The following is a 24,209-nucleotide window of genomic DNA, read 5'->3' on the forward strand; positions in this document are numbered from 1 at the left end:
TAGCTGGCTGCCACAAAGTTTTTGCCTAGGTTTTTATTTTAAATTAAGCTTGATATGGCTGACTGCAAAATAAAACTACATGGCCCTCAAAGAGCATATAAATCTGCCAAGGCTGCATAAATCCTCTTAATTTGATATTAAGTAAGAGTGGAAAATGTTTTTATCTGCATCTGAATCCTATCAATAATAAGTTTGATTTCAGGAAAGAATCCTGTATGGAAATAGTAGGGCTTTGTACTAGAAGGACCTGAACCAGACTCATGACGACTAAGTCAAAACATTATAATAATATAATAAGTGAAAATTCATGGTGTGATTCATATGTATCTGATTTACATAATATTGCACAGCTCATTGTTGGTTTGTGAAGCTGAGCTGCGAAGAGACTGTAGTGATGATGTCATCTGGAGATAAATCCTCCACAGATGGTGAATAATGGAACAACTCGTAGGACAATATGACAGCATCCATGGTGATCTTACTGGTGAGCCACAGCATCACACACTACATTCACATAAAAACAAGCTAGATGTAATATTGCAAGTAAAGTAATGAATAAGTCTGCTGGCACGCAAACCATCTGCAAAAAAAATGCTGCCTGATGTCATCATTATTTTAAGCCTTGATGCTCTAATTTCCACCTTACAGACAGTTGACCATGTTTGTGGATGCTGAATCTAACAGTCCATCTAACAATCAATCAATTAATGGAGGACAGAATATTAATGGACAAGAATTTTGGTAATTCTAAAATCATTTAAGTAATATATTAAAAACACAGACAAAAATTGCAGGTTTCAGCATCTAAAATGTCTGTCAGGATTCGCTACTTCTTTTTTATCATTGTAATTGAACATCTTTGGGTATTTGAGTCCTCGTCAGATTAAAAAAAGTAATTTAAACAATAACTCCTTGAGCTCTGGGAAATAGAGTCTTTTTTATTTTTTTGTGCCCTCCTTAATGTAAAGTGTTCTTGGGTCTCCTGAATGGCACTACATAAAACCAAGATATTATAATTATTAACATTTAATCAATAAAAAATATCAATCAGATGCAGCCCTAAAGCATCCCATAATCAAAACAGCATAACCAAAGTTCAGCACATGGCGGTCATTTTCTTTGTTTTGAGAAGTAATTTGTAACTTCACAGGTAAACCCTTCATCTGTAATTTGTCAGCATATCTCTCTCTGCTAGTTACCACACAGCAACAGTTCGGTTCACAGCTTGTCCTCTACATGCTAAATCCTGTGTTGAAAATAAATTTGCTCGCTCTAATTGTTCACACTTTTCTACAGCAATACAGTTGTCTGGAACAACACTGCAGCACTACTTATCTAGCAAAAGCCTCATCATCAATCATTGTTTCAATTTCCTTTTTTGCCTTTTCTAACATTTTTATGCCACATGAAAAAATCAACACCCACCCTGTAGCCTTATTTATGTGTTTAATTATCTTGGAATCTTTTGTTTTTGCCTAAGGACATGATAGTATGTTATCAAACCTCCGCCTACACCAATGTTATGAACAGAGTAGAGAATGTAAGTGTTGGCGCTGTATGTGAAATCCATAGCTTACAAAGCAAAGCTTTTAAGAAGATATAACACATTATATTATATAATGGTTAACTGATTTCCCTGTGGCACTCCTGTCCACGACTCTAAAATAATATTTTTGTTTAGCTGACCCTAGTAACAAGTGTATTTAGATCAACTGCCCTGATAGGCTAATGGTTTAATAACAGATTTCCAAATAGTATTTTTCATAATTTGTGCTGCACAGATGGAGGTGTTGCTCCATTCTGTTTCCTTCCCCAGAGTCCAATTTAGTATCCTCTGGCTGCAGCTAGAATAAAATCCCAGCAGGCTGCAGGGAGGGTGTTTGTCCTTCAGTGCAGGTGCTAAACAGAAAACTATCCCAGGGTACAGGATACAAAGCAGGGGCGTGAAGGAGACAAGCACAGGAGGACGGTGCAGAGGAAGTGAGGACAGACCGAGAGGAAACGCTGGAAAGAGAGGGAGGAGATGAAAACTAAGCATCCCCACTTTCAGCATCGCAGCAACTCAACATGCTGGACGCATCCTCCAAGGCCTTATAGGCTTCTATCACGGCTCTCCAGGGGCCTTTCACTTTTTCTAATAGCCATGCATTACTCTCCTCTATCTGCCCTCATCCTCGATAGCACTGGTCATCCTCAGCTGTGACACAGCCATTGTTCTGCCTCTCTGTTGTCTGCTCCCCACTGTACAAGTCCCGTCTTCCATCTCTATTCTGTCCAACTGTTAACCTTTGTGTCAGCTTTACTCTTGTTGTCAAACAAAATTAAATATCGCTGTCTACTCACTAGCTACAGAACATAAATTAACATTCGTAGATCATTTATCAAGGCTAGGATGTGAGCGATTCTATCTTTTGTGTTTGGCTTCATTGTTTGTGCAGAGTTTCAAAAAAGAGGCTGCAGCGTGTCTTTTCAAGCTTAGCAAACTAGGATCCAAATATTTACTTTTGATTTCATTTTAGTGGAAAAGAAAGAGACTTTTTTCCTGTTCTATTGTGCCAATGATCATAGTCTGATTATATCACGTCTATCATTTGAAATGTAGCCAAATACTGAACGGAAGTCTTACTTAAATCTTACTGGTTGACACCGCTGTTATTAACCTTATGAAACAGCATTAACTTTAGGGACAACATTGTTGCTGTGAGAGAAACCAACAAAACAAGACTTGAACTGTAAACATCAAACAGCCCAGAGATAACATATAAGTGGACAATAGCTAATGAAATGCATTCTGCATGACTGGATGAGGACAGACGCTAAGGACAAAACAGTGTATGATGCAGAACAGACCCTTTGAGCCTGTCCCCTGCTCCCTCTGAACAATGAACAGCCAGACACAACGCCTGTCAGCAACTGCCCTCCCCTGTGGCCGGGGACTGGCACGGGGTGGCACACAACAGGCACTTAAGGATCCACACATCCTCCACCAAATATAGCCTCAAGACACCTACAAGCCTTATAAAACGTTTAGCTGGTAAATAACTTGAAGCCAGTATTTTCGACAGGGGCTAGTGTAGTGAACCTGTACCACTGTTTTCAACTTCAATCTTGAGACTGGCACTATGGATGGGAGGAATTCATCTGGATATCACTATAATGTCAAACAAGTATGGGGGTAATAGGATGTATATTAAAGGAAATGAGTTGATATCAGGGGTGAATGAGACATTTCTACAAAGAGAACTCAGAGCAGGCTGCACATGCCCGAGGTGCCGTTTACTAAAACGATGCAGGAAAGGAATTGGACCATTAAGGACATCTAAAAATTAATGACCTTCCGCATCTCATGAGACACTAAAGGCCTATAGCAATATAACTACAATCGATTGTTTTAGGCGTAGACGAGCCTGCGCATGGATGAATCACCTAAAAAATTTAGCATTAGGTGTGATCGTACTTCAAAGCACCTTACATCTTTTAACCGAGTTGCCCAGAAACACATACATCTCACAATTACACGCCAGACTTATAAAGCAAGAGACGTTTTCGGTCAAAGCTCACCGCCCGTTGTTAACACTGATGCTGAGGACAAATCCACAGGCAGAGCGGATCAGCATCCGTCCACAGCTCCTCCGGATGCCTCGGAGGGAGACTACTACAGCCTCGTTGACACATGGATTATTACCGATGATGACAAACTGTCTGACATTTTAACAAAAAACTGCGCCTTACCTGGAGAATGTCATACGCCGATCAAGTCACCTCCTTTTCGGATCTGAGAGGGATGGTGCTGGCTGGTCGCGCATCACTCAGTGTGTGTTTCACCGACGGAAAGCGTACGGAGAGCAGAGCCTGACAGCGGCGCCCCGGAACGAGCATAAAATCAGACGAGCCCACTGCAGTTGTCTGGCCCTTGAATACGAGAGACAGCCACCCCACCCGATCCGCTACTTAGACAAAGAGTAATCCGTTACTCTTTGTCGTTCGTTACCACTTTCATTATAACATATGAAAAATATAGCTATTAGAATCAAATATCCAACAACCAAACATGTTACATGGCTAGCTAAAGTTATAGGACAGGGTTGTTGTTTTTTTTTAATCACGTATTTGTACTTTATATTTAACATTTAAACCATTCAGCCATATAAGAGCTACGTTTGGTTTAAGGTGTGTTAAATGTTAAATGCTGCATAGGCGTTAGCCAACAAATGGTTGAGGCTACATCAGCTAAGCTAGCTAACAAAGTAAACTGACGTTAGCCAAAAACGTTACATCAAAGCCGAAGTTTTGTGTACCTCACTAAAGTGTTACCTGTCGTTTTACTAAAACTCACAACATCATTCCCGAAGTCTGACACATGAATGAGAAAACTTCCTTCTGCTGAACCACTATTTTTTTTTTTTTAACAAGTAATTGTAATATTATGTTGCAACGATTAAAACCAAACGGTTGCCGACGTTTGCACAGAAAACAAAGATGGCAGCCGGAAGTGACTCGCCTAACCTGGCTAAATGTATGTTGTTGTCTCAACTGTATTTAATTCATTAGTATTTAAAAAAAAAAAAATCTTTATTGTACTTTCTGTTTTTGGTGCACTAAATTGACACTATTAATTAACATTAAAACCATATAAAAAAAGCTAATTTGGTTTTATTTGCGTTAATTGTTTGATGCTGCATAGACGTTAGCTATCTAACTGGAGGAATAACGCAAGCAAGCTAACAAAGTAAATTAACGTTAGCTAAAAAAACGTTCGAGTTATATCATTTTTTTTTTTTTACCAAACTCACCTCATCTTCAAGCTTCTATGGCACAAGAGAAATAATAAATGCTTTATTGCTGTATTTAATGAAATTGTACAAAACAAAGGAAAAGCTAAAAGCAAGAAATGCGTTGAAACTTTGATATGCCTCTTGCTATCGTAGCCTTACTTGTAAAATGGGTTCAAAGATGTTTTTTTCTTTTAGAAGAATAAATCAGCCATGTTCCACCCATCACAGGTGTTTTTACTTATTTCCCTGATAAGAGCAGCTCTTAATGGTCAAATATGCGGTGCAAACTTGACTGACATAATCATTATTCCTGGGAATTATAACTGTGAAGTGAATTTGTCATCCTTGCGGGTAGGTTGAGTTTGGTGACTTCATGATATTCCCAGCATAGCTCAGCACTGAGAAGAATTCTAATCAATCAGAATAATCAATAAGACAGGCGTGTGCGGGGAATGTGAAAATGTCTTGTCAGTACCAAGTTTTTTAAAATGATCTGTAGGAAGTTGGTGGGTTTACAAAAATGACACACATAATAAAACATATTCACGCCTCTTGTATTATCTATGCAGCTGGTTTTTAAAATAGCCAGCTCACATTTGTTTGTTCTCCCCAAAACAATAGAGGTGAATGGACCTTATATTACATTTTAAAATGCAACATGGTAAAACAATTTGTCTTAGGCTTTGTTTCTTCTGAAGAAAGTAGTTTCCAATAAAACTTTTCATTCTTTGTGGCTTATCCAGACTAACAACAGCCCTGTTTCTGGAAAGAAACAGATGTCGCTATTTTGTTTCATTCATTCATTCATTCAACCTTTATTCAAATCTCGAAAAATCATTGAGGGCACCATTTTCAATGATGTCGAGAGCACAAATATATATAAAAAAACAGAATGGATGCAAAAATGTGATAACAAACAGAAACAACGAACAGAATCACAGAGCGAGTAAACAGAGTGGGTACATAAAAATGATAACAGATAAGAGGCAATATGACAGAATACAAATAAAATGGGGAAAAAAGTCCTGAAAATGATAAGAAACTGCAAGCAAACGAACATGACAAGACACAAATAAAACTGAGGTGCATACAAGATAAATGGCAGACAACCATACAGGAGAGCACGTAGTTAAAAACAGTTACATTCAAATGCTGAGTAGTTTGAAATCAAAGTCTTAAACTGACCTGTAGGTATAACTGTATCAAGGTTAAATGTACGTTATAAAATGTTCCAAGTGTATGGAGCACTGAAACTGAAGAGTTTTCCCATATTTAGTGTTTACCCTGGGAACTTTATTCAATCACTAGAGCGTGTTGAATAGTGACTCTGACTAGTTTAATAAAGAGCTGATATATGGTGGCAAGCTCTTCAAGGCTTTCATTCTAGACATTAACAGTAATCACATTCATTAACTTTGTTGCCAGTTGTATCAACCATGGATCAGCCTTGTGCTTTATTATGTTGTCCATGCTGAGATGAAGGAAGATTTCCTTTGAAAGAGCTTCAGCCTCGGATGTGATGTGGAGTCCAGCACTGCCACTGAGTGGCCATGTATCAACATTACAGCTGAATGAATCACCAAGCATACAATCACAGATGGATAGGACTGAAATCTGACACAATAAATCCACTAATGCCCCAGAGAAGCAGACTTAATCCTTCTGCGAGGCAACATTTTTTTCTCTCATTTTACATTTTCAAAACAATGTGTAACTTCAATTCTTTTGAATTGCAGAAATTCAAATTAAACGGATAGCTGCATATTTTATGACACAGTGAACAACATGAAGCCATTATGTCCAAACCTATAACATATCTATAAACAGAGTGTTACTAGAAAACAATGTCATTGCCAATTATGTTCCATTTTATTTTTTATTAATCGTGAATGATTTTGTTGTTTTTGTCACTGCTGCATTATGTTTGTTCCATTTAGCAACTTTCTTGTCTGGGAATATTGCAAATAACCCATGTTGGAGTGTGACATTTTATTATTTATTATATTATCAATTATATCTTAATGCTCTCCAAGGGGATCTCTTTTACCTCTGAAAGTTATTTGGGGGAAATTTCCAAGTTTTGGCTGTGTCAGGGACTGTTTCTGATATGGGCATATTAAAAAATGTATTAATCTGTGCACAATAATAAAACAAATGATTGTAATGAACTGATTTCATAGCTGTTTCATAGATAGCTGTTGGACCCAACAGACAAAGCACAGGAAGAGGTTTCAACCCACTTCCAGGCCACAGTTCTGTTATAATGAGTTTACTTGTATTTGGTTTACTAACAACTATAACAGTAACATCATAGTGGATATATAAGACACATCTATTCTTGCAAAAGCATAAATCCATATTGGAAAAACACAAAATTATAACAGCAATTTCCTTCAAACTGTATAGTCAATAGCTTTATTTTTTTTCTTTTTGTTGTGTAATGACAATTTGTGCTGTGCTCTACCTCTGGACCTGGTACTGCAAAGCATTGCTGATGCTGGTGCAGCCAAGAAGAGGAGAATAACAGAGTGAAAAAAAACAAAAGCAATGAGCTGTTGAAGACAGAAAAATGTGGAAAACATCATTTGAGAGATCAGGAAAGATTATGTGATGATGTCTTGTGTATGCATTTCTTTGTGATATCATTTGCACAGTGTGATTGTTCAGATGATAATATAGGCCTGGTAATGTTTACATGAAAAGATATGATGTTTCACGTGATTCTTAATGTTTTCCTTATTTCTTACACAGGACAGAATGACATAAGACCTGAATTTCATGTCTTTAACCATCAAACATTTTGCTAAACATTTGAAAAGAGGCAGATGATTCATTAGTAAATTCATCAATATCTAATCATTTTTCTTACTGTACAAATGTTATTTATCTTTGAGTTACTAGACAACGTGGCTCACTGCAAACAATTTATTCTTATTTGTGGATTTTTGCTTTTCCACACATGAGCTCTGATAAGTAAGTGATGAGCATTTTGTTTAACCATTATAGATACTTAAAAAAAACCAAAAACCCACCAATCATCATCATGAAAACACTTTAATGAGTATTTTATGTTGATCTGAGAAATGGTGCTTGAGCTGCAGGAAAGGCCAAAGTCTTTTTTCATGAGTTTACTTGTAGTTACATTCCAAAAAACTTCAACAGAAATATCATGGTGGCTATATAAGACACATCTATTCTAGCAAAAGCATGATTATACTGGAAAAATACATGATTATGAGAGGAATTTCCCTAAAACTGTATGGTCAGTGACTCCGACACTAGACTAGCCTTCATACTAGTATCTTCGAGGAAGTCCTCGTGGCCTGTAGCGGTTGGGATTCCCTCCGTTGCGCCCCCACCGGTTTGCCTCCTGATCTCTTGCGATCTCTGCACGATCACGATCCTTTATCAAATGGTATGCTGCTCTGCCATTACTGAAATGGTAGAATAGACAGTGAATATCAGTTCAAGCAGAAAACAACACAAGGGCTTTTCAAAGCTTAACTTCAAAGTGGTGTAATGGATAAAATATCTTTATTTCACTAAGGAGGTTTTAACATTGAGCCTCATCAAGGTAGAACTGCAGATTTCTTTATCATGAAATGTTATTGTGGTCAAATGACATCTCTGGTTGTCATCAGCATAGAAGTTACAACAGATAGGAAATTTTTCGATATAGTTAGTGGAAACGTGTAAATGAAAATAACTAAAGAGTTGAAGAAGTACTCCACACTGAGCTAAGGGAAAAAAAAGACTAAAACTGATTTTTCCTCACCTGATAACCTCAGCAGCCCACCTGCCCCCTGCTCCTCTCCGGGCAGCATCATAGTTTCCTCTGGCATGGAAGTACTTGTCTGAGTTTTTCCAGTTGGCCTCCCTCATATCCCTGTATGCTCGCGACATATCACGACTTCCTGATCAGAAGGACAGCAGACATTATTTTGTTAAATTAAAGAGAAAATTACAAAATAAAAAAAAGATAAAAAATCAGGTAATTCTCCACATAATCCTGGATATATAACATTACAATTATTCACATTGTTCTTGTGAAGATGTTTCTAACCTTGAACAGCTTGACCAGGAAACTTGTACCACTGTGCATTGGTTTCCACAATTAGAAACAGAACAATTGCTGCAAGAAGCAACTTCATGTCTGAAGATGTCTAAAGAGAAAACAAAAACAATCAAATATTTCATCATTCAAAAATCCAAAATGGTACAAACTTGCCCTCATATGTTTCAGGTCATATTACCAAATTACATTTCAAACTTACTTTGCTGTTCCTGCAGAGTTTAGAGTCTTAACAGATCGAACGTAGAGTATCTTATACTGTAAGTGAGGACTCCTCTGATCTGAGTCTCCTTATATTCTGTCCTGAAACAATGCATGTATTAATATTGCCAAATTATGGAAACTCCAGTGTGAAATCTGAAATGTCAGCAAACATACTGAAGATATTCTCAAGTTGTGCAACTGCACATTTAAGAAAAGACAGTGACACACTTGTTTATAATTAGAAACCTTAGTTTTAGTTTCTTTTTTGTACTGACAAGTTTTGTACTGGCAAGTTGTGCTGTGCTCCACCTCTGGATCTGGTCCTGGAAATAGTTGCTGGTGCAGCTTCAGCCTCAAAGAGGAGAATAATAGAGTGTATGAAAAAACAAAAAAACATCCGCAGTAATATCCCAGAAACTAAAAAAGTGAACGGAAACTGTGCAAAACATCCTTTGAGAGAAAGGCATGATGTAAAAAAAAAAAAAATGAACTGATGATGCACTGATAATGTCATATGTTGGTTTTTATCATATTGCCCAGTGATTGTTCAGATGATAATATAACAGAGTTTACATGAAAAGATATGTTTCCCTTATTTCTTATACAGGACAGAACGTGGAACTGTTGCTTTTCTTTGTGTTACTGTACAGCACTGTACGTGCCGGGTCAAACATGTCATGCTACAACTTGTTTGCTGGTTTAGCACACAAGGAGAACTTGGTTCTCATTTTCTATGACTAATCTACAAGAAAAGTCTGTCTAATGTTACATAATTTATTTCTGACTGTGTTCTTGGATACATGGGAGTTTGTTGCTTGTGAGTTACATGCAGGCTCCTGCAAGCACAGTGAACATTCATTGATCATTCTTGATCAATGTATGAAACAAAGCAGGGCCTTTGGTTGTTTTATAAAACTGCCGCAGTGCCCGTTCAGAACATGCTGTTCGGCACTGCTCGCAAACTCTAAATATTTAAGATTTACAATCTGGCTAATCACATCGGTACTTTCCAAGCTGATATTGCATCGAGTATCGTTTCCCCCTGGAGATTTGTTTCCCCCTAGTCCCGCCCCCAACCAAACAGTGAAGGAAGTGTGAGTCAACAAATAGCCTGCCCGCAAGCCGCTGTGCTCGTACGACTTATTATAGAGAGCTGCCAAGGCTGAAAACTAACCCGTTTACAACAAGTTTTATCGGTTGGCTACTGTATTCTAGGCGTGAAAGGCACATTTCATGACTGTGTCGTTATATTCAACAGAACCAATGTTTATTGCATTTTTTATGTCTTTATTTATTCAACCAACTACTGTTACTTATATAAATAAATAGGTTGAATATTATAATTGTTAAATCTTCATTTTAAATATTTAAGACTTTTGGAAGAAATGTGTGCTCACTGACACAACTGATGAGGTTAAAGAATGAGCAACCGTTCTCAAATGCATATACCTCAACGACTGATGGTATTTTTATTGTTTTACTTAATAAGCTATATGATGGTTTTCTTTCACACTGAGTACAGTGACAAGCATGCCACTATTTTGTTTCATTCTTGAGGTTAATCACATTCATCAACTGTTTCCAGCTGTATCACCCAGAATGGATCACAATGACTTTATTATGTTACAGAAACAACAAACAGAATCACAGAGCGAGTAAACAGAGTGGGTACATAAAAATGATAACAGATAAGAAGCAATATGACAGAATACAAATAAAACAGGAATAAAGTGCTGAAAATGATAAGAAACTGCAAGCAAACGAACATGACAAGACACAAATAAAACTGAGGTGCATACAAGATAAATGGCAGACAACCATACAGGAGAGCACATAGTTAAAAACAGTCACATTCAAATGCTGAGTAGTTTGAAATCAAAGTCTTAAACTGACCTGTAGGTATAACTGTATCAAGGTTAAATGTAAGTTATAAAATGTTCCAAGTGTATGGAGCACTGAAACTGAAGAGTTTCCCCATATTTAGTGTTTACCCTGGGAACTTTATTCAATCACTAGAACGTGTTGAATAGTGACTCTGACTAGTTTAATAAAGAGCAAATATATGGTGGCAAGCTCTTCAAGGCTTTCATTCTAGATGTTAACAGTAATCACATTCATTAACTTTGTTGCCAGTTGTATCGATCACCATGGATCAGCCTTGTGCTTTATTTTGTTGTCCATGCTGAGATGAAGGAAGATTTCCTCCGAAGAGCTTCAGCCTCGGATGTGATGTGGAGTCCAGCACTGCCACTGAGTGGCCATGTATCAACATTACAGCTGAATGAATCACCAAGCATACAATCACAGATGGATAGGACTGAAATCTGACACAATAAATCCACTAATGCCCCAGAGAAGCAGACTTAATCCTTCTGCGAGGCAATATTTTTTCTCTCACTTTACATTTTCAAAACTATGTGTAACTTCAATTCTTTTGAATTGCAGAAATTCAAATTAAATGAAGGATAGCTGCATATTTTTTGACACAGTGAACAACATGAAGCCATTATGTCCAAACCTATAACAAATCTATAAACAGAGTGTTACTAGAAAACAATGTCATTGCCAATTATGTTCCATTTTATTTTTTATTAATCGTGGATGATTTTGTTGTTTTTGTCACTGCTGCATTATGTTTGTTCCATTTAGCAACTTTCTTGTCTGGGAATATTGCAAATAACCCATGTTGGAGTGTGACATTTTATTATTTATTATATTATCAATTATATCTTAATGCTCTCCAAGGGGATCTCTTTTACCTCTGAAAGTTATTTGGGGGAAATTTCCAAGTTTTGGCTGTGTCAGGGACTGTTTCTGATATGGGCATATTAAAAAATGTATTAATCTGTGCACAATAATAAAACAAATGATTGTAATGAACTGATTTCATAGCTGTTTCATAGATAGCTGTTGGACCCAACAGACAAAGCACAGGAAGAGGTTTCAACCCACTTCCAGGCCACAGTTCTGTTATAATGAGTTTACTTGTATTTGGTTTACTAACAACTTTAACAGTAACATCATAGTGGATATATAAGACACATCTATTCTTGCAAAAGCATAAATCCATATTGGAAAAACACAAAATTATAACAGCAATTTCCTTCAAACTGTATAGTCAATAGCTTTATTTTTTTTCTTTTTGTTGTGTAATGACAATTTGTGCTGTGCTCTACCTCTGGACCTGGTCCTGCAAAGCATTGCTGATGCTGGTGCAGCCAAGAAGAGGAGAATAACAGAGTGAAAAAAAACAAAAGCAATGAGCTGTTGAAGACAGAAAAATGTGGAAAACATCATTTGAGAGATCAGGAAAGATTATGTGATGATGTCTTGTGTATGCATTTCTTTGTGATATCATTTGCACAGTGTGATTGTTCAGATGATAATATAGGCCTGGTAATGTTTACATGAAAAGATATGATGTTTCACGTGATTCTTAATATTTTCCTTATTTCTTACACAGGACAGAATGACATAAGACCTGAATTTCATGTCTTTAACCATCAAACATTTTGCTAAACATTTGAAAAGAGGCAGATGATTCATTAGTAAATTCATCAATATCTAATCATTTTTCTTTCTGTACAAATGTTATTTATCTTTGAGTTACTGGACAACGTGGCTCACTGCAAACAATTTATTCTTATTTGTGGATTTTTGCTTTTCCACACATGAGCTCTGATAAGTAAGTGATGAGCATTTTGTTTAACCATTATAGATACTTAAAAAAAAAAAAAAACCCACCAATCATCATCATGAAAACACTTTAATGAGTATTTTATGTTGATCTGAGAAACGGTGCTTGAGCTGCAGGAAAGGCCAAAGTCTTTTTTCATGAGTTTACTTGTAGTTACATTCCAAAAAACTTCAACAGAAATAGCATGGTGGCTATATAAGACACATCTATTCTAGCAAAAGCATGATTATACTGGAAAAATACATGATTATAAGAGGAATTTCCCTAAAACTGTATGGTCAGTGACTCCGACACTAGACTAGCCTTCATACTAGTATCTTCGAGGAAGTCCTCGTGGCCTGTAGCGGTTGGGATTCCCTCCGTTGCGCCCCCACCGGTTTGCCTCCTGATCTCTTGCGATCTCTGCACGATCACGATCCTTTATCAAATGGTATGCTGCTCTGCCATTACTGAAATGGTAGAATAGACAGTGAATATCAGTTCAAGCAGAAAACAACACAAGGGCTTTTCAAAGCTTAAATTCAAAGTGGTGTAATGGATAAAATATCTTTATTTCACTAAGGAGGTTTTAACATTGAGCCTCATCAAGGTAGAACTGCAGATTTCTTTATCATGAAATGTTATTGTGGTCAAATGATATCTCTGGTTGTCATCAGCATAGAAGTTACAACAGATAGGAAACTTTTCGATATAGTTAGTGGAAACGTGTAAATGAAAATAACTAAAGAGTTGAAGAAGTACTCCACACTGAGCTAAGGGAAAAAAAAGACTAAAACTGATTTTTCCTCACCTGATAACCTCAGCAGCCCACCTGCCCCCTGCTCCTCTCCGGGCAGCATCATAGTTTCCTCTGGCATGGAAGTACTTGTCTGAGTTTTTCCAGTTGGCCTCCCTCATATCCCTGTATGCTCGCGACATATCACGACTTCCTGATCAGAAGGACAGCAGACATTATTTTGTTAAATTAAAGAGAAAATTACAAAATAAAAAAAAGATAAAAAATCAGGAAATTCTCCACATAATCCTGGATATATAACATTACAATTATTCACATTGTTCTTGTGAAGATGTTTCTAACCTTGAACAGCTTGACCAGGAAACTTGTACCACTGTGCATTGGTTTCCACAATTAGAAACAGAACAATTCCTGCAAGAAGCAACTTCATGTCTGAAGATGTCTAAAGAGAAAACAAAAACAATCAAATATTTCATCATTCAAAAATCCAAAATGGTACAAACTTGCCCTCATATGTTTCAGGTCATATTACCAAATTACATTTCAAACTTACTTTGCTGTTCCTGCAGAGTTTAGAGTCTTAACAGATCGAACGTAGAGTATCTTGTACAGTAAGTGAGGACTCCTCTGATCTGAGTCTCCTTATATTCTGTCCTGAAACAATGCATGTATTAATATTGCCAAATTATGGAAACTCCAGTGTGAAATCTGAAATGTCAGCAAACATACTGAAGATATTCTCAAGTTGTGCAACTGCACATTTAAGAAAAGACAGTGACACACTTGTTTATAATTAGAAACCTTAGTTTTAGTTTCTTTTTTGTACTGGCAAGTTGTGCTGTGCTCCACCTCTGGATCTGGTCCTGGAAATAGTTGCTGGTGCAGCTTCAGCCACAAAGAGGAGAATAATAGAGTGTATGAAAAAACAAAAAAACATCTGCAGTAATATCCCAGAAACTAAAAAAGTGAACGGAAACTGTGCAAAACATCCTTTGAGAGAAAGGCATGATGTAAAAAAAAAAAAAAAGAACTGATAATGCACTGATAATGTCATATGTTGGTTTTTATCATATTGCCCAGTGATTGTTCAGATGATAATATAACAGAGTTTACATGAAAAGATATGTTTCCCTTATTTCTTATACAGGACAGAACGTGGAACTGTTGCTTTTCTTTGTGTTACTGTACAGCACTGTACGTGCCGGGTCAAACATGTCATGCTACAACTTGTTTGCTGGTTGCTACACAAGGAGAACTTGGTTCTCATTTTCTATGACTAATCTACAAGAAAAGTTGGTCTAATGTTACATAATTTATTTCTGACTGTGTTCTTGGATACATGGGAGTTTGTTGCTTGTGAGTTACATGCAGGCTCCTGCAAGCACAGTGAACATTCATTGATCATTCTTGATCAATGTATGAAACAAAGCAGGGCCTTTGGTTGTTTTATAAAACTGCCGCAGTGCCCGTTCAGAACATGCTGTTCGGCACTGCTCGCAAACTCTAAATATTTAAGATGTACAATCTGGCTAATCACATCGGTACTTTCCAAGCTGATATTGCATCGAGTATCGTTTCCCCCTGGAGATTTGTTTCCCCCTAGTCCCGCCCCCAACCAAACAGTGAAGGAAGTGTGGGTTAACAAATAGCCTGCCCGCAAGCCGCTGTGCTCGTACGACTTATTATAGAGAGCTGCCAGGGCTGAAAACTAACCCGTTTACAACAAGTTTTATCGGTTGGCTACTGTATTCTAGGCGTGAAAGGCACATTTCATGACTGTGTCGTTATATTCAACAGAACCAATGTTTATTGCATTTTTTATGTCTTTATTTATTCAACCAACTACTGTTACTTATATAAATAAATAGGTTGAATATTATAATTGTTAAATCTTCATTTTAAATATTTAAGACTTTTGGAAGAAATGTGTGCTCACTGACACAACTGATGCAGGTTAAAGAATGAGCAACCGTTCTCAAATGCATATACCTCAACGACTGATGGTATTTTTATTGTTTTACTTAATAAGCTATATGATGGTTTTCTTTCACACTGAGTACAGTGACAAGCATGCCACTATTTTGTTTCATTCTTGAGGTTAATCACATTCATCAACTGTTTCCAGCTGTATCACCCAGAATGGATCACAATGACTTTATTATGTTACAGAAACAACAAACAGAATCACAGAGCGAGTACACAGAGTGGGTACATAAAAATGATAACAGATAAGAAGCAATATGACAGAATACAAATAAAACAGGAATAAAGTGCTGAAAATGATAAGAAACTGCAAGCAAATGAACATGACAAGACACAAATAAAACTGAGGTGCATACAAGATAAATGGCAGACAACCATACAGGAGAGCACGTAGTTAAAAACAGTCACATTCAAATGCTGAGTAGTTTGAAATCAAAGTCTTAAACTGACCTGTAGGTATAACTGTATCAAGGTTAAATGTACGTTATAAAATGTTCCAAGTGTATGGAGCACTGAAACTGAAGAGTTTCCCCATATTTAGTGTTTACCCTGGGAACTTTATTCAATCACTAGAGCGTGTTGAATAGTGACTCTGACTAGTTTAATAAAGAGCAAATATATGGTGGCAAGCTCTTCAAGGCTTTCATTCTAGATGTTAACAGTAATCACATTCATTAACTTTGTTGCCAGTTGTATCGATCACCATGGATCAGCCTTGTGCTTTATTTTGTTGTCCATGCTGAGATGAAGGAAGATTTCCTCCGAAGAGCTTCAGCCTCGGATGTGATGTGGAGTCCAGCACTGCCACTGAGTGGCCATGTATCAACATTACAGCTGAATGAATCACCAAGCATACAATCACAGATGGATAGGACTGAAATCTGACACAATAAATCCACTAATGCCCCAGAGAAGCAGACTTAATCCCACTGCGAGGCAACATTTTTTCTCTCACTTTACATTTTCAAAACAATGTGTAACTTCAATTCTTTTGAATTGCAGAAATTCACATTAAAAGGATAGCTGCATATTTTATGACACAGTGAACAACATGAAGCCATTATGTCCAAACCTATAACATATCTATAAACAGAGTGTTACTAGAAAACAATGTCATTGCCAATTATGTTCCATTTTATTTGTATTTATCGTGAATTATTTTGTTGTTTTTGTCACTGCTGCATTATGTTTGTTCCATTTAGCAACTTTCTTGTCTGGGAATATTGCAAATAACCCATGTTGGAGTGTGACATTTTATTATTTATTATATTATCAATTATATCTTAATGCTCTCCAAGGGGATCTCTTTTACCTCTGAAAGTTATTTGGGGGAAATTTCTGAGTTTTGGCTGTGTCAGGGACTGTTTCTGATATGGGCAAATTAAAAAATGTATTCATCTGTGCACGATAATAAAAAAAAAAAAGATTGTAATGAACTGATTTCATAGCTGTTTCATAGATAGCTGTTGGACCAAACAGACAAAGCACAGGAAGAGGTTTCAACCCACTTCCAGGCCACAGTTCTGTTATAATGAGTTTACTTGTATTTGGTTTACTAACAACTTTAACAGTAACATCATAGTGGATATATAAGACACATCTATTCTTGCAAAAGCATAATTCCATATTGGAAAAACACAAAATTATAACAGCAATTTCCTTCAAACTGTATAGTCAATAGCTTTATTTTTTTCCTTTTTGTTGTGTAATGACAATTTGTGCTGTGCTCTACCTCTGGACCTGGTCCTGCAAAGCATTGCTGATGCTGGTGCAGCCAAGAAGAGGAGAATAACAGTGAAAAAAAACAAAAGCAATGAGCTGTAGAAGACAGAAAAATGTGGAAAACATCATTTGAGAGATCAGGAAAGATTATGTGATGATGTCTTGAGTATGCATTTCCTTGTGATATCATTTGCACAGTGTGATTGTTCAGATGATAATATAGGCCTGGTAATGTTTACATGAAAAGATATGATGTTTCACGTGATTCTTAATGTTTTCCTTATTTCTTACACAGGACAGAATGACATAAGACCTGAATTTCATGTCTTTAACCATCAAACATTTTGCTAAACATTTGAAAAGAGGCAGATGATTCATTAGTAAATTCACAAATGTTATTTTTCGTTGAGTTACTGGACAACGTGGCTCACTGCAAACAATTTATTCTTATTTATGGACTTTTGCTTTTCCACACATGAGCTCTGATAAGTAAGTGATGAGCATTTTGTTTAGCCATTATAGATACTTAAAAAAAACCAACCACCAATCATCATCATGAAAACACTTTCATGAGTATTTTATGTTGAGCCGAGAAAAGGTGCTTGAGCTGCAGGAAAGGCTAACGTCTTTTTTCATGAGTATACCTGTATTTACATTCCAAAAAACTTCAACAGAAATATCATGGTGGCTATATAAGACACATCTATTCTAGCAAAAGCATGATTATACTGGAAACACACATGATTATAAGAGGAAATTCCCTCAAACTGTATGGTCAGTAGCTCCACACTAGACTAGCCTTTGTACTAGTATCTTGAAGGAAGTCCTCGTGGCCTGGAGTGGTTGGGATTTCCTCAGTTGCACCTTCACTAGTTTGCCTCCTGATCTTTTGCGATGTCCCTACGATCACGATTCCTTAACTTTTGGTATGCCGCTCTGCCATTACTGAAATGGGACAATAGACAATGAATATCAGTACAAGCAGAAAACAACATAAGTGCTTTTCAAAGCTTAACTTCAAAGTGGTGTAATGGATTAAATATCTTTATTTCACTAGGGAGGTTTTAACATTGAGCCTCATCAAGGTAGAACTGCAGATTCCTTTATCATGAAATGTTATGTGATCAAATGATACATAACTCTGGTTGTCATCAGCATAGAAGTAACAACAGATAGAATACTTTTTGATGTAGTTAGTGGAAACGTGTAAATGAAAATTACTAAAGAGTTGAAAAATTGATCCCAGAAGTACTCCACACTGAGCCATGGAAAACAAACAGGCGTTTGACAGAAATAAGAATAAAACCAATTTTTCCTCACCTGATAACCTCAGCAGCCCACCTGCCCCCTGCTCCTCTCTGGGTAGCATCATGGATTCCTCTGGCATGGAAGTACCTGTCTGAGTCTTTCAAGTTGGCCTCCCTCATATCCCTGTATGCTCGCCACATATCACGACTTCCTGATCAGAAGAACAGCAGACATTATTTTGTTAAATTAAAGAGAAAATTACATTTTAAAAGCATATTAAAAATCAGGTAATTCTCCACATAATCCTGGATATTTAACATTACAATTATACACATTGTTTTTGTGAAGATGTTTCTAACCTTGAACAGCTTCACGAGGAAACTTGTACCACTGTGCATTGGTTTCCACAATTAGAAACAGAACAATTCCTGCAAGAAGCAACTTCATGTTGAAGATGTCTAAAAAGAAAACAAAAAACAATCAAATATTTCATCATTCAAAAATCCAAAAAGGTCAAACTTGCCTTCATATGTTTCAGGTAATATTACCAAATTACATTTCAAACTTACTTTGCTGTTCCTGCAGAGTTTAGAGTCTTAACAGATTGAATGCAGAGTATCTTGTAAGTGAGGACTCCTCTGATCTGAGTCTCCTTATATTCTGTCCTGAAACAATGCAGGTTTTATTATTACCAGGTGATGGAAATTCCAGTGTGAAATCTGAAATGTCAGCAAACATACTTATTCCCAAGTTGTGCAACTGCACATTTAAGAAAAGACAGTGACACACCTGTTTATAATTAAAAACCTTAGTTTTAGTTTCTTTTTTATGTGTACTGGCAAGTTGTGCTGTGCTCCACCTCTGGATCTGGTCCTGGAAATAATTGCCGGTACAGCTTCAGGCACAAAGAGGAGAATAACAGAGTGTATGAAAAAACAAAATAAAACATCCGCAGTAATATCCCAGAAACTAAAAAAGTGAACCGAAACTGTGCAAAACATCCTTTGAGAGAAAGATAAAAATAGTAAACAAAGTAAGTAAAAATAACAATAATAATAATAATAAGAAGAAGAAGAACTGATAATGTTGCATGCTGTTTTTTATCATATTGCACAGTGATTGTTCAGATCATAATATAATAGAGTTTGCATGAAAAGATATGTTTCCCTTATTTCTTATACAGGACAGAATGTTGAACTGTTGCTTTTCTTTGTGTTACTGTACAGCACTGTACGTGCCGGGTCAAACATGTCATGCTACAACTTGTTTGCTGGTTGCTACACAAGGAGAACTTGGTTCTCATTTTCTATGACTAATCTACAAGAAAAGTCTGTCTAATGTTACATAATTTATTTCTGACTGTGTTCTTGGATACATGGGAGTTTGTTGCTTGTGAGTTACATGCAGGCTCCTGCAAGCACAGTGAACATTCATTGATCATTCTTGATCAATGTATGAAACAAAGCAGGGCCTTTGGTTGTTTTATAAAACTGCCGCAGTGCCCGTTCAGAACATGCTGTTCGGCACTGCTCGCAAACTCTAAATATTTAAGATTTACAATCTGGCTAATCACATCGGTACTTTCCAAGCTGATATTGCATCGAGTATCGTTTCCCCCTGGAGATGTGCTCGTACGACTGATTATAGAGAGCTGCCAGGGCTGAAAACTAACCCTTTTTCAACAAGTTTTATCGGTTGGCTACTGTATTCTAGGTGTGAAAGGCACATTTCATGACTGTGTCGTTATATTCAACAGAACCAACGTTTATTGCATTTTTTATGTCTTTATTTACACAACCAACTATTACTTATATAAATAATTAGGCTGAATATTATAATTGTTAAATCTTCATTTTAAATATTTAAGACTTTTGGAAGAAATGTGTGCTCACTGACACAACTGATGCAGGTTAAAGAATGAGCAACCGTTCTCGAAAGTCACATACCTCAACGACTGATGGTATGTTTATTATTTTACCTAATAAGCTATATGATGGTTTTCTTTCACACCGAGTACAGTGACAGGCATGCCACTATTTTGTTTAATTCTTGAGGTTAATCACATTCATCAACTCTGTTTCAAGCTGTATCACCCAGAATGGATCACAATGACTTTATTATGTTATCAATACTGAGATGAAGGAAAACTCCCTCTGAAGAGCTTCAGCCTCAGATGTGACGTGGGGTCCAGCACTGCAACTGAGTGGCCATGTATCCACATTGCAACTGAATGATGCACTAAGCACACAATCACAAATGGATAGGATTGAAATATGACACATTAAATCCACAAATGCCACAGAAGTAGACTTAATCCTTTTGTCAGGTGATGTCTTTCCACCAACAGTGAACTGGGTTGTTTTAATTGCAGAAAGGTTTAAATTAAAAGAAAGCCAGCTGCAGATTTTATTACACAGTCCACCATCTGACAACATAGTGAAGCCATTATGTCCATACCTACATATCGATGAAAAAAAATATGTTCCAATAATTATTAAATGATTGTTGTTTTGTCACTGTCCAGAGTCAAATCTCCTGCAGTTGTTTTTGCAAATGAACCAAACAGACAAAACAAAACAAAACAACTCTTGTAAATGTGTGTTGTGTAAAATACTGCATACTGTCACTGTGTTGTCAATGTTGTGGAAATTGAAATATCAGTTCTTGCCTGCAGATGAGTTTTGGTTCTTAAAAACCAAACAACACAACATTTAATTTTTGATAAATCTTTATTGCTTCAAGGCAAAAGTAATCATCATCAGTACACAGATATGATTATAGAAAGACAGACTCTTCTCACTTCTTATAGCAATTTGGGATTAGGCACATTAACTGTAGCCAACAACAGGATACACATGATTCATGATATGAGCCCCATTCTGAGCTAGACTCTTTTATAATGAGTTCACTTGTATTTAGTTTCCCAACAACTTAAGCAGAAATATCATGGCGGCTATAAAATGAACATCTATTCTATCAAAAGCATGAACACACAATTCTAACAGTAATTCTCCTCAAACTGTAAGGCCAATAACTCCAACATTAGAAATGCCTTTCATCAGTTTTTTTTTACCAGTCGATGGCTTTTATACTAGTATTTTGAAGGAAGTCCCGGTGGTCTGTAGCGGTTGGGATCACCTCCATTGCGCCCCCACCGGTTTGCTTCCTGATCAGCAGCAGAGTCCCCTGCACCAGAGTCCCCTTTAGCAAACCCAACTACTTGCTGCACAAACTCTCTGCCATCACTGAAATGGGAACATAAACAATTTTCTCATTACAAGTCAAAACAAGTTTCATAACCTAATTCATAAGTTAGGATACAAGATAAAATATATATAATTCACTAATTTCACTCATCAAGGTAGAACTGCAGATTCCTTGATCATGAGACCCTATTGTGATCAAATGATACAAAACTCTAATTGTCATCAGCATAGAAGTAACAACAGATAAAGGTTAGCATGTAAATGAAAATTACTAAAGAGCTGAAAAATTATCGCAGAAGTACTTCACACTGAGCTATGGAAAACAAACAGGCGTTTGAGAGAAATAAGAATAAAACCAATTTTTGCTCCTCACCTGATAACTCTAGCTGCGAATCTGCCCCCTGCTCCTCTCGCGGCAGCATCATGGTTTCCTCTGGCATGGAAGTACTTGTCTGAGTTTTTCCAGTTGGCCTCCTTCATGTCCGTGTATGCTCGCCACATATCACGACTTCCTGATGAGAAGCACAGCAGACATTATTTTGTTAAATGGATGAGAAATTTCGGGAAAAAAACAGGTAATTCTCCACATAATCCTGGATATATAACATTATAATTATACACATTGTTCTTGTGAAGATGTTTCTAACCTCGAACAGCTTCACGAGGAAACTTGTACCACTGTGCATTGGTTTCCACAATTAGAAACAGAACAATTGCTGCAAGAAGCAACTTCATGTCTGAAGATGTCTAAAGAGAAAACAAAAACAATCAAATATTTCACCATTCAAAAATCCAAAAGGGTCAAACTTGCCTTCATATGTTTCAGGTCATATTACCAAATTACATTTCAAACTTACTTTGCTGTTCCTGCAGAGTTTAGAGTCTTAACTGATCGAACGCAGAGTATCTTGTAAGTGAGGACTCCTCTGATCTGAGTCTCCTTATATTCTGTCCTGAAACAATGCAGGTTTTATTATTACCAGGTGATGGAAAATCCAGTGTGAAATCTGAAATGTCAGCAAACATACTGAAGATATTCCCAAGTTGTGCAACTGCACATTTAAGAAAAGACAGTGACACACCTGTTTATAATTAAAAACCTTAGTTTTAGTTTCTTTTTTATGTGTACTGGCAAGTTGTGCTGTGCTCCACCTCTGGATCTGGTCCTGGAAATAATTGCCGGTACAGCTTCAGGCACAAAGAGGAGAATAACAGAGTGTATGAAAAAACAAAAAAAACATCCGCAGTAATATCCCAGAAACTAAAAAGAGATGGAAACTGTGTAAAACATCCTTTGAGAGAAAGATAAAAATAGTAAACAAAGTAAGTAAAAATAATAATAATAATAATAATAATAATAAGAAGAACTGATAATGTTGTATGCTGTTTTTTATCATATTGCACAGTGATTGTTCAGATCATAATATAATAGAGTTTGCATGAAAAGATATGTTTCCCTTATTTCTTATACAGGACAGAACGTGGAACTGTTGCTTTTCTTTGTGTTACTGTACAGCACTGTACGTGCCGGGTCAAACATGTCATGCTACAACTTGTTTGCTGGTTGCTACACAAGGAGAACTTGGTTCTCATTTTCTATGACTAATCTACAAGAAAAGTCTGTCTAATGTTACATAATTTATTTCTGACTGTGTTCTTGGATACATGGGAGTTTGTTGCTTGTGAGTTACATGCAGGCTCCTGCAAGCACAGTGAACATTCATTGATCATTCTTGATCAATGTATCAAACAAAGCAGGGCCTTTGGTTGTTTTATAAAACTGCTGCAGTGCCCGTTCAGAACATGCTGTTCGGCACTGCTCGCAAACTCTAAATATATAAGATTTACAATCTGGCTAATCACATTGGTACTTTCCAAGCTGATATTGCATCGAGTATCGTTTCCCCCTGGAGATGTGCTCGTACGACTGATTATAGAGAGCTGCCAGGGCTGAAAACTAACCCTTTTTCAACAAGTTTTATCGGTTGGCTACTGTATTCTAGGTGTGAAAGGCACATTTCATGACTGTGTCGTTATATTCAACAGAACCAACGTTTATTGCATTTTTTATGTCTTTATTTACACAACCAACTATTACTTATATAAATAATTAGGCTGAATATTATAATTGTTAAATCTTCATTTTAAATATTTAAGACTTTTGGAAGAAATGTGTGCTCACTGACACAACTGATGCAGGTTAAAGAATGAGCAACCGTTCTCAAAAGTCACATACCTCAACGACTGATGGTATGTTTATTATTTTACCTAATAAGCTATATGATGGTTTTCTTTCACACCGAGTACAGTGACAGGCATGCCACTATTTTGTTTAATTCTTGAGGTTAATCACATTCATCAACTCTGTTTCCAGCTGTATCACCCAGAATGGATCACAATGACTTTATTATGTTGTCCATACTGAGCTGAAGGAAGACTCCCTCTGAAGAGCTTCAGCCTCAGATGTGACGTGGGGTCCAGCACTGCCACTGAGTGGCCATGTATCCACATTGCAACTGAATAATGCACTAAGCACACAATCACAAATGGATAGGACTGAAATATG

The 24,209-nt window shown here is 36.8% G+C and overlaps 3 protein-coding genes and 1 long non-coding RNA gene across 6 annotated transcripts in view; all 4 read right to left on the bottom strand.

Moving 5' to 3' along the window:
• The window catches only part of apba2b (amyloid beta (A4) precursor protein-binding, family A, member 2b), a 70,465-nt gene extending 66,033 nt beyond the window's left edge, over window positions 1-4,432 (bottom strand). The window contains exons 1-2 of one of the 2 annotated variants that reach the window (XM_084353288.1): window positions 4,315-4,432; window positions 3,733-3,912 (exon numbers count right to left, since the gene is read on the bottom strand). The gene's annotated coding sequence lies outside the window, so the exon portion shown is untranslated. Of the gene's footprint in view, window positions 1-3,732 lie in introns of both variants that reach the window. The other variant, XM_084353289.1, reaches the window with a different exon arrangement.
• Window positions 4,433-12,990: 8,558 nt separating this feature from the next.
• Window positions 12,991-14,084, bottom strand: LOC311262418 (serum amyloid A-5 protein-like). The gene is made up of 4 exons (XM_084361775.1): window positions 14,038-14,084; window positions 13,827-13,926; window positions 13,539-13,677; window positions 12,991-13,197 (listed from the first exon to the last, which is right to left on the bottom strand). The coding sequence occupies exons 2-4, from the start codon at window positions 13,912-13,914 to the stop codon at window positions 13,059-13,061; spliced, it is 366 nt and encodes a 121-aa protein (XP_084217901.1). The 5' UTR covers window positions 13,915-13,926; window positions 14,038-14,084; the 3' UTR covers window positions 12,991-13,058.
• Window positions 14,085-17,186: 3,102 nt separating this feature from the next.
• On the bottom strand, window positions 17,187-18,870 carry LOC311262425. Its single transcript, XR_014623251.1, has 3 exons — window positions 18,797-18,870; window positions 18,510-18,648; window positions 17,187-18,134 (listed from the first exon to the last, which is right to left on the bottom strand). It is a non-coding gene; the product is annotated as an uncharacterized lncRNA (long non-coding RNA).
• Window positions 18,871-21,180: 2,310 nt separating this feature from the next.
• On the bottom strand, window positions 21,181-22,830 carry LOC311257301 (serum amyloid A-5 protein-like). Of its 2 annotated transcripts, none has more exons than XM_084352845.1 (5): window positions 22,726-22,830; window positions 22,501-22,591; window positions 22,291-22,390; window positions 22,017-22,155; window positions 21,181-21,682 (listed from the first exon to the last, which is right to left on the bottom strand). In XM_084352845.1, exons 3-5 carry the CDS (start codon window positions 22,376-22,378, stop codon window positions 21,529-21,531), a joined length of 381 nt encoding a protein of 126 aa, XP_084208971.1. In that variant the 5' UTR covers window positions 22,379-22,390; window positions 22,501-22,591; window positions 22,726-22,830; the 3' UTR covers window positions 21,181-21,528. The 2 variants fall into 2 exon arrangements, with proteins under 2 accessions (XP_084208971.1, XP_084208970.1); XM_084352844.1 differs by having other exon boundaries at window positions 22,501-22,596.
• Window positions 22,831-24,209: the final 1,379 nt, after the last annotated feature.

The sequence above is a fragment of the Pagrus pagrus genome (genome assembly GCF_965226575.1).
Source record: "Pagrus pagrus genome assembly, chromosome: 1".
Lineage (NCBI taxonomy): Eukaryota > Metazoa > Chordata > Actinopteri > Spariformes > Sparidae > Pagrus > Pagrus pagrus.

Coding starts and splice junctions, on each gene's coding strand:
- LOC311262418 (XM_084361775.1), bottom strand. CDS start 13,914: ATGAAGTTGCTTCTTGCAGGAATTGTTCTGTTTCTAATTGTGGAAACC. Junction 13,678..13,826: donor TCCTGGTCAAGCTGTTCAAG/GTTAGAAACATC, acceptor CCTTCTGATCAG/GAAGTCGTGATATGTCGCGA. Junction 13,198..13,538: donor TGGGCTGCTGAGGTTATCAG/GTGAGGAAAAAT, acceptor CTACCATTTCAG/TAATGGCAGAGCAGCATACC.
- LOC311257301 (XM_084352845.1), bottom strand. CDS start 22,378: ATGAAGTTGCTTCTTGCAGCAATTGTTCTGTTTCTAATTGTGGAAACC. Junction 22,156..22,290: donor TCCTCGTGAAGCTGTTCGAG/GTTAGAAACATC, acceptor GCTTCTCATCAG/GAAGTCGTGATATGTGGCGA. Junction 21,683..22,016: donor TTCGCAGCTAGAGTTATCAG/GTGAGGAGCAAA, acceptor TTCCCATTTCAG/TGATGGCAGAGAGTTTGTGC.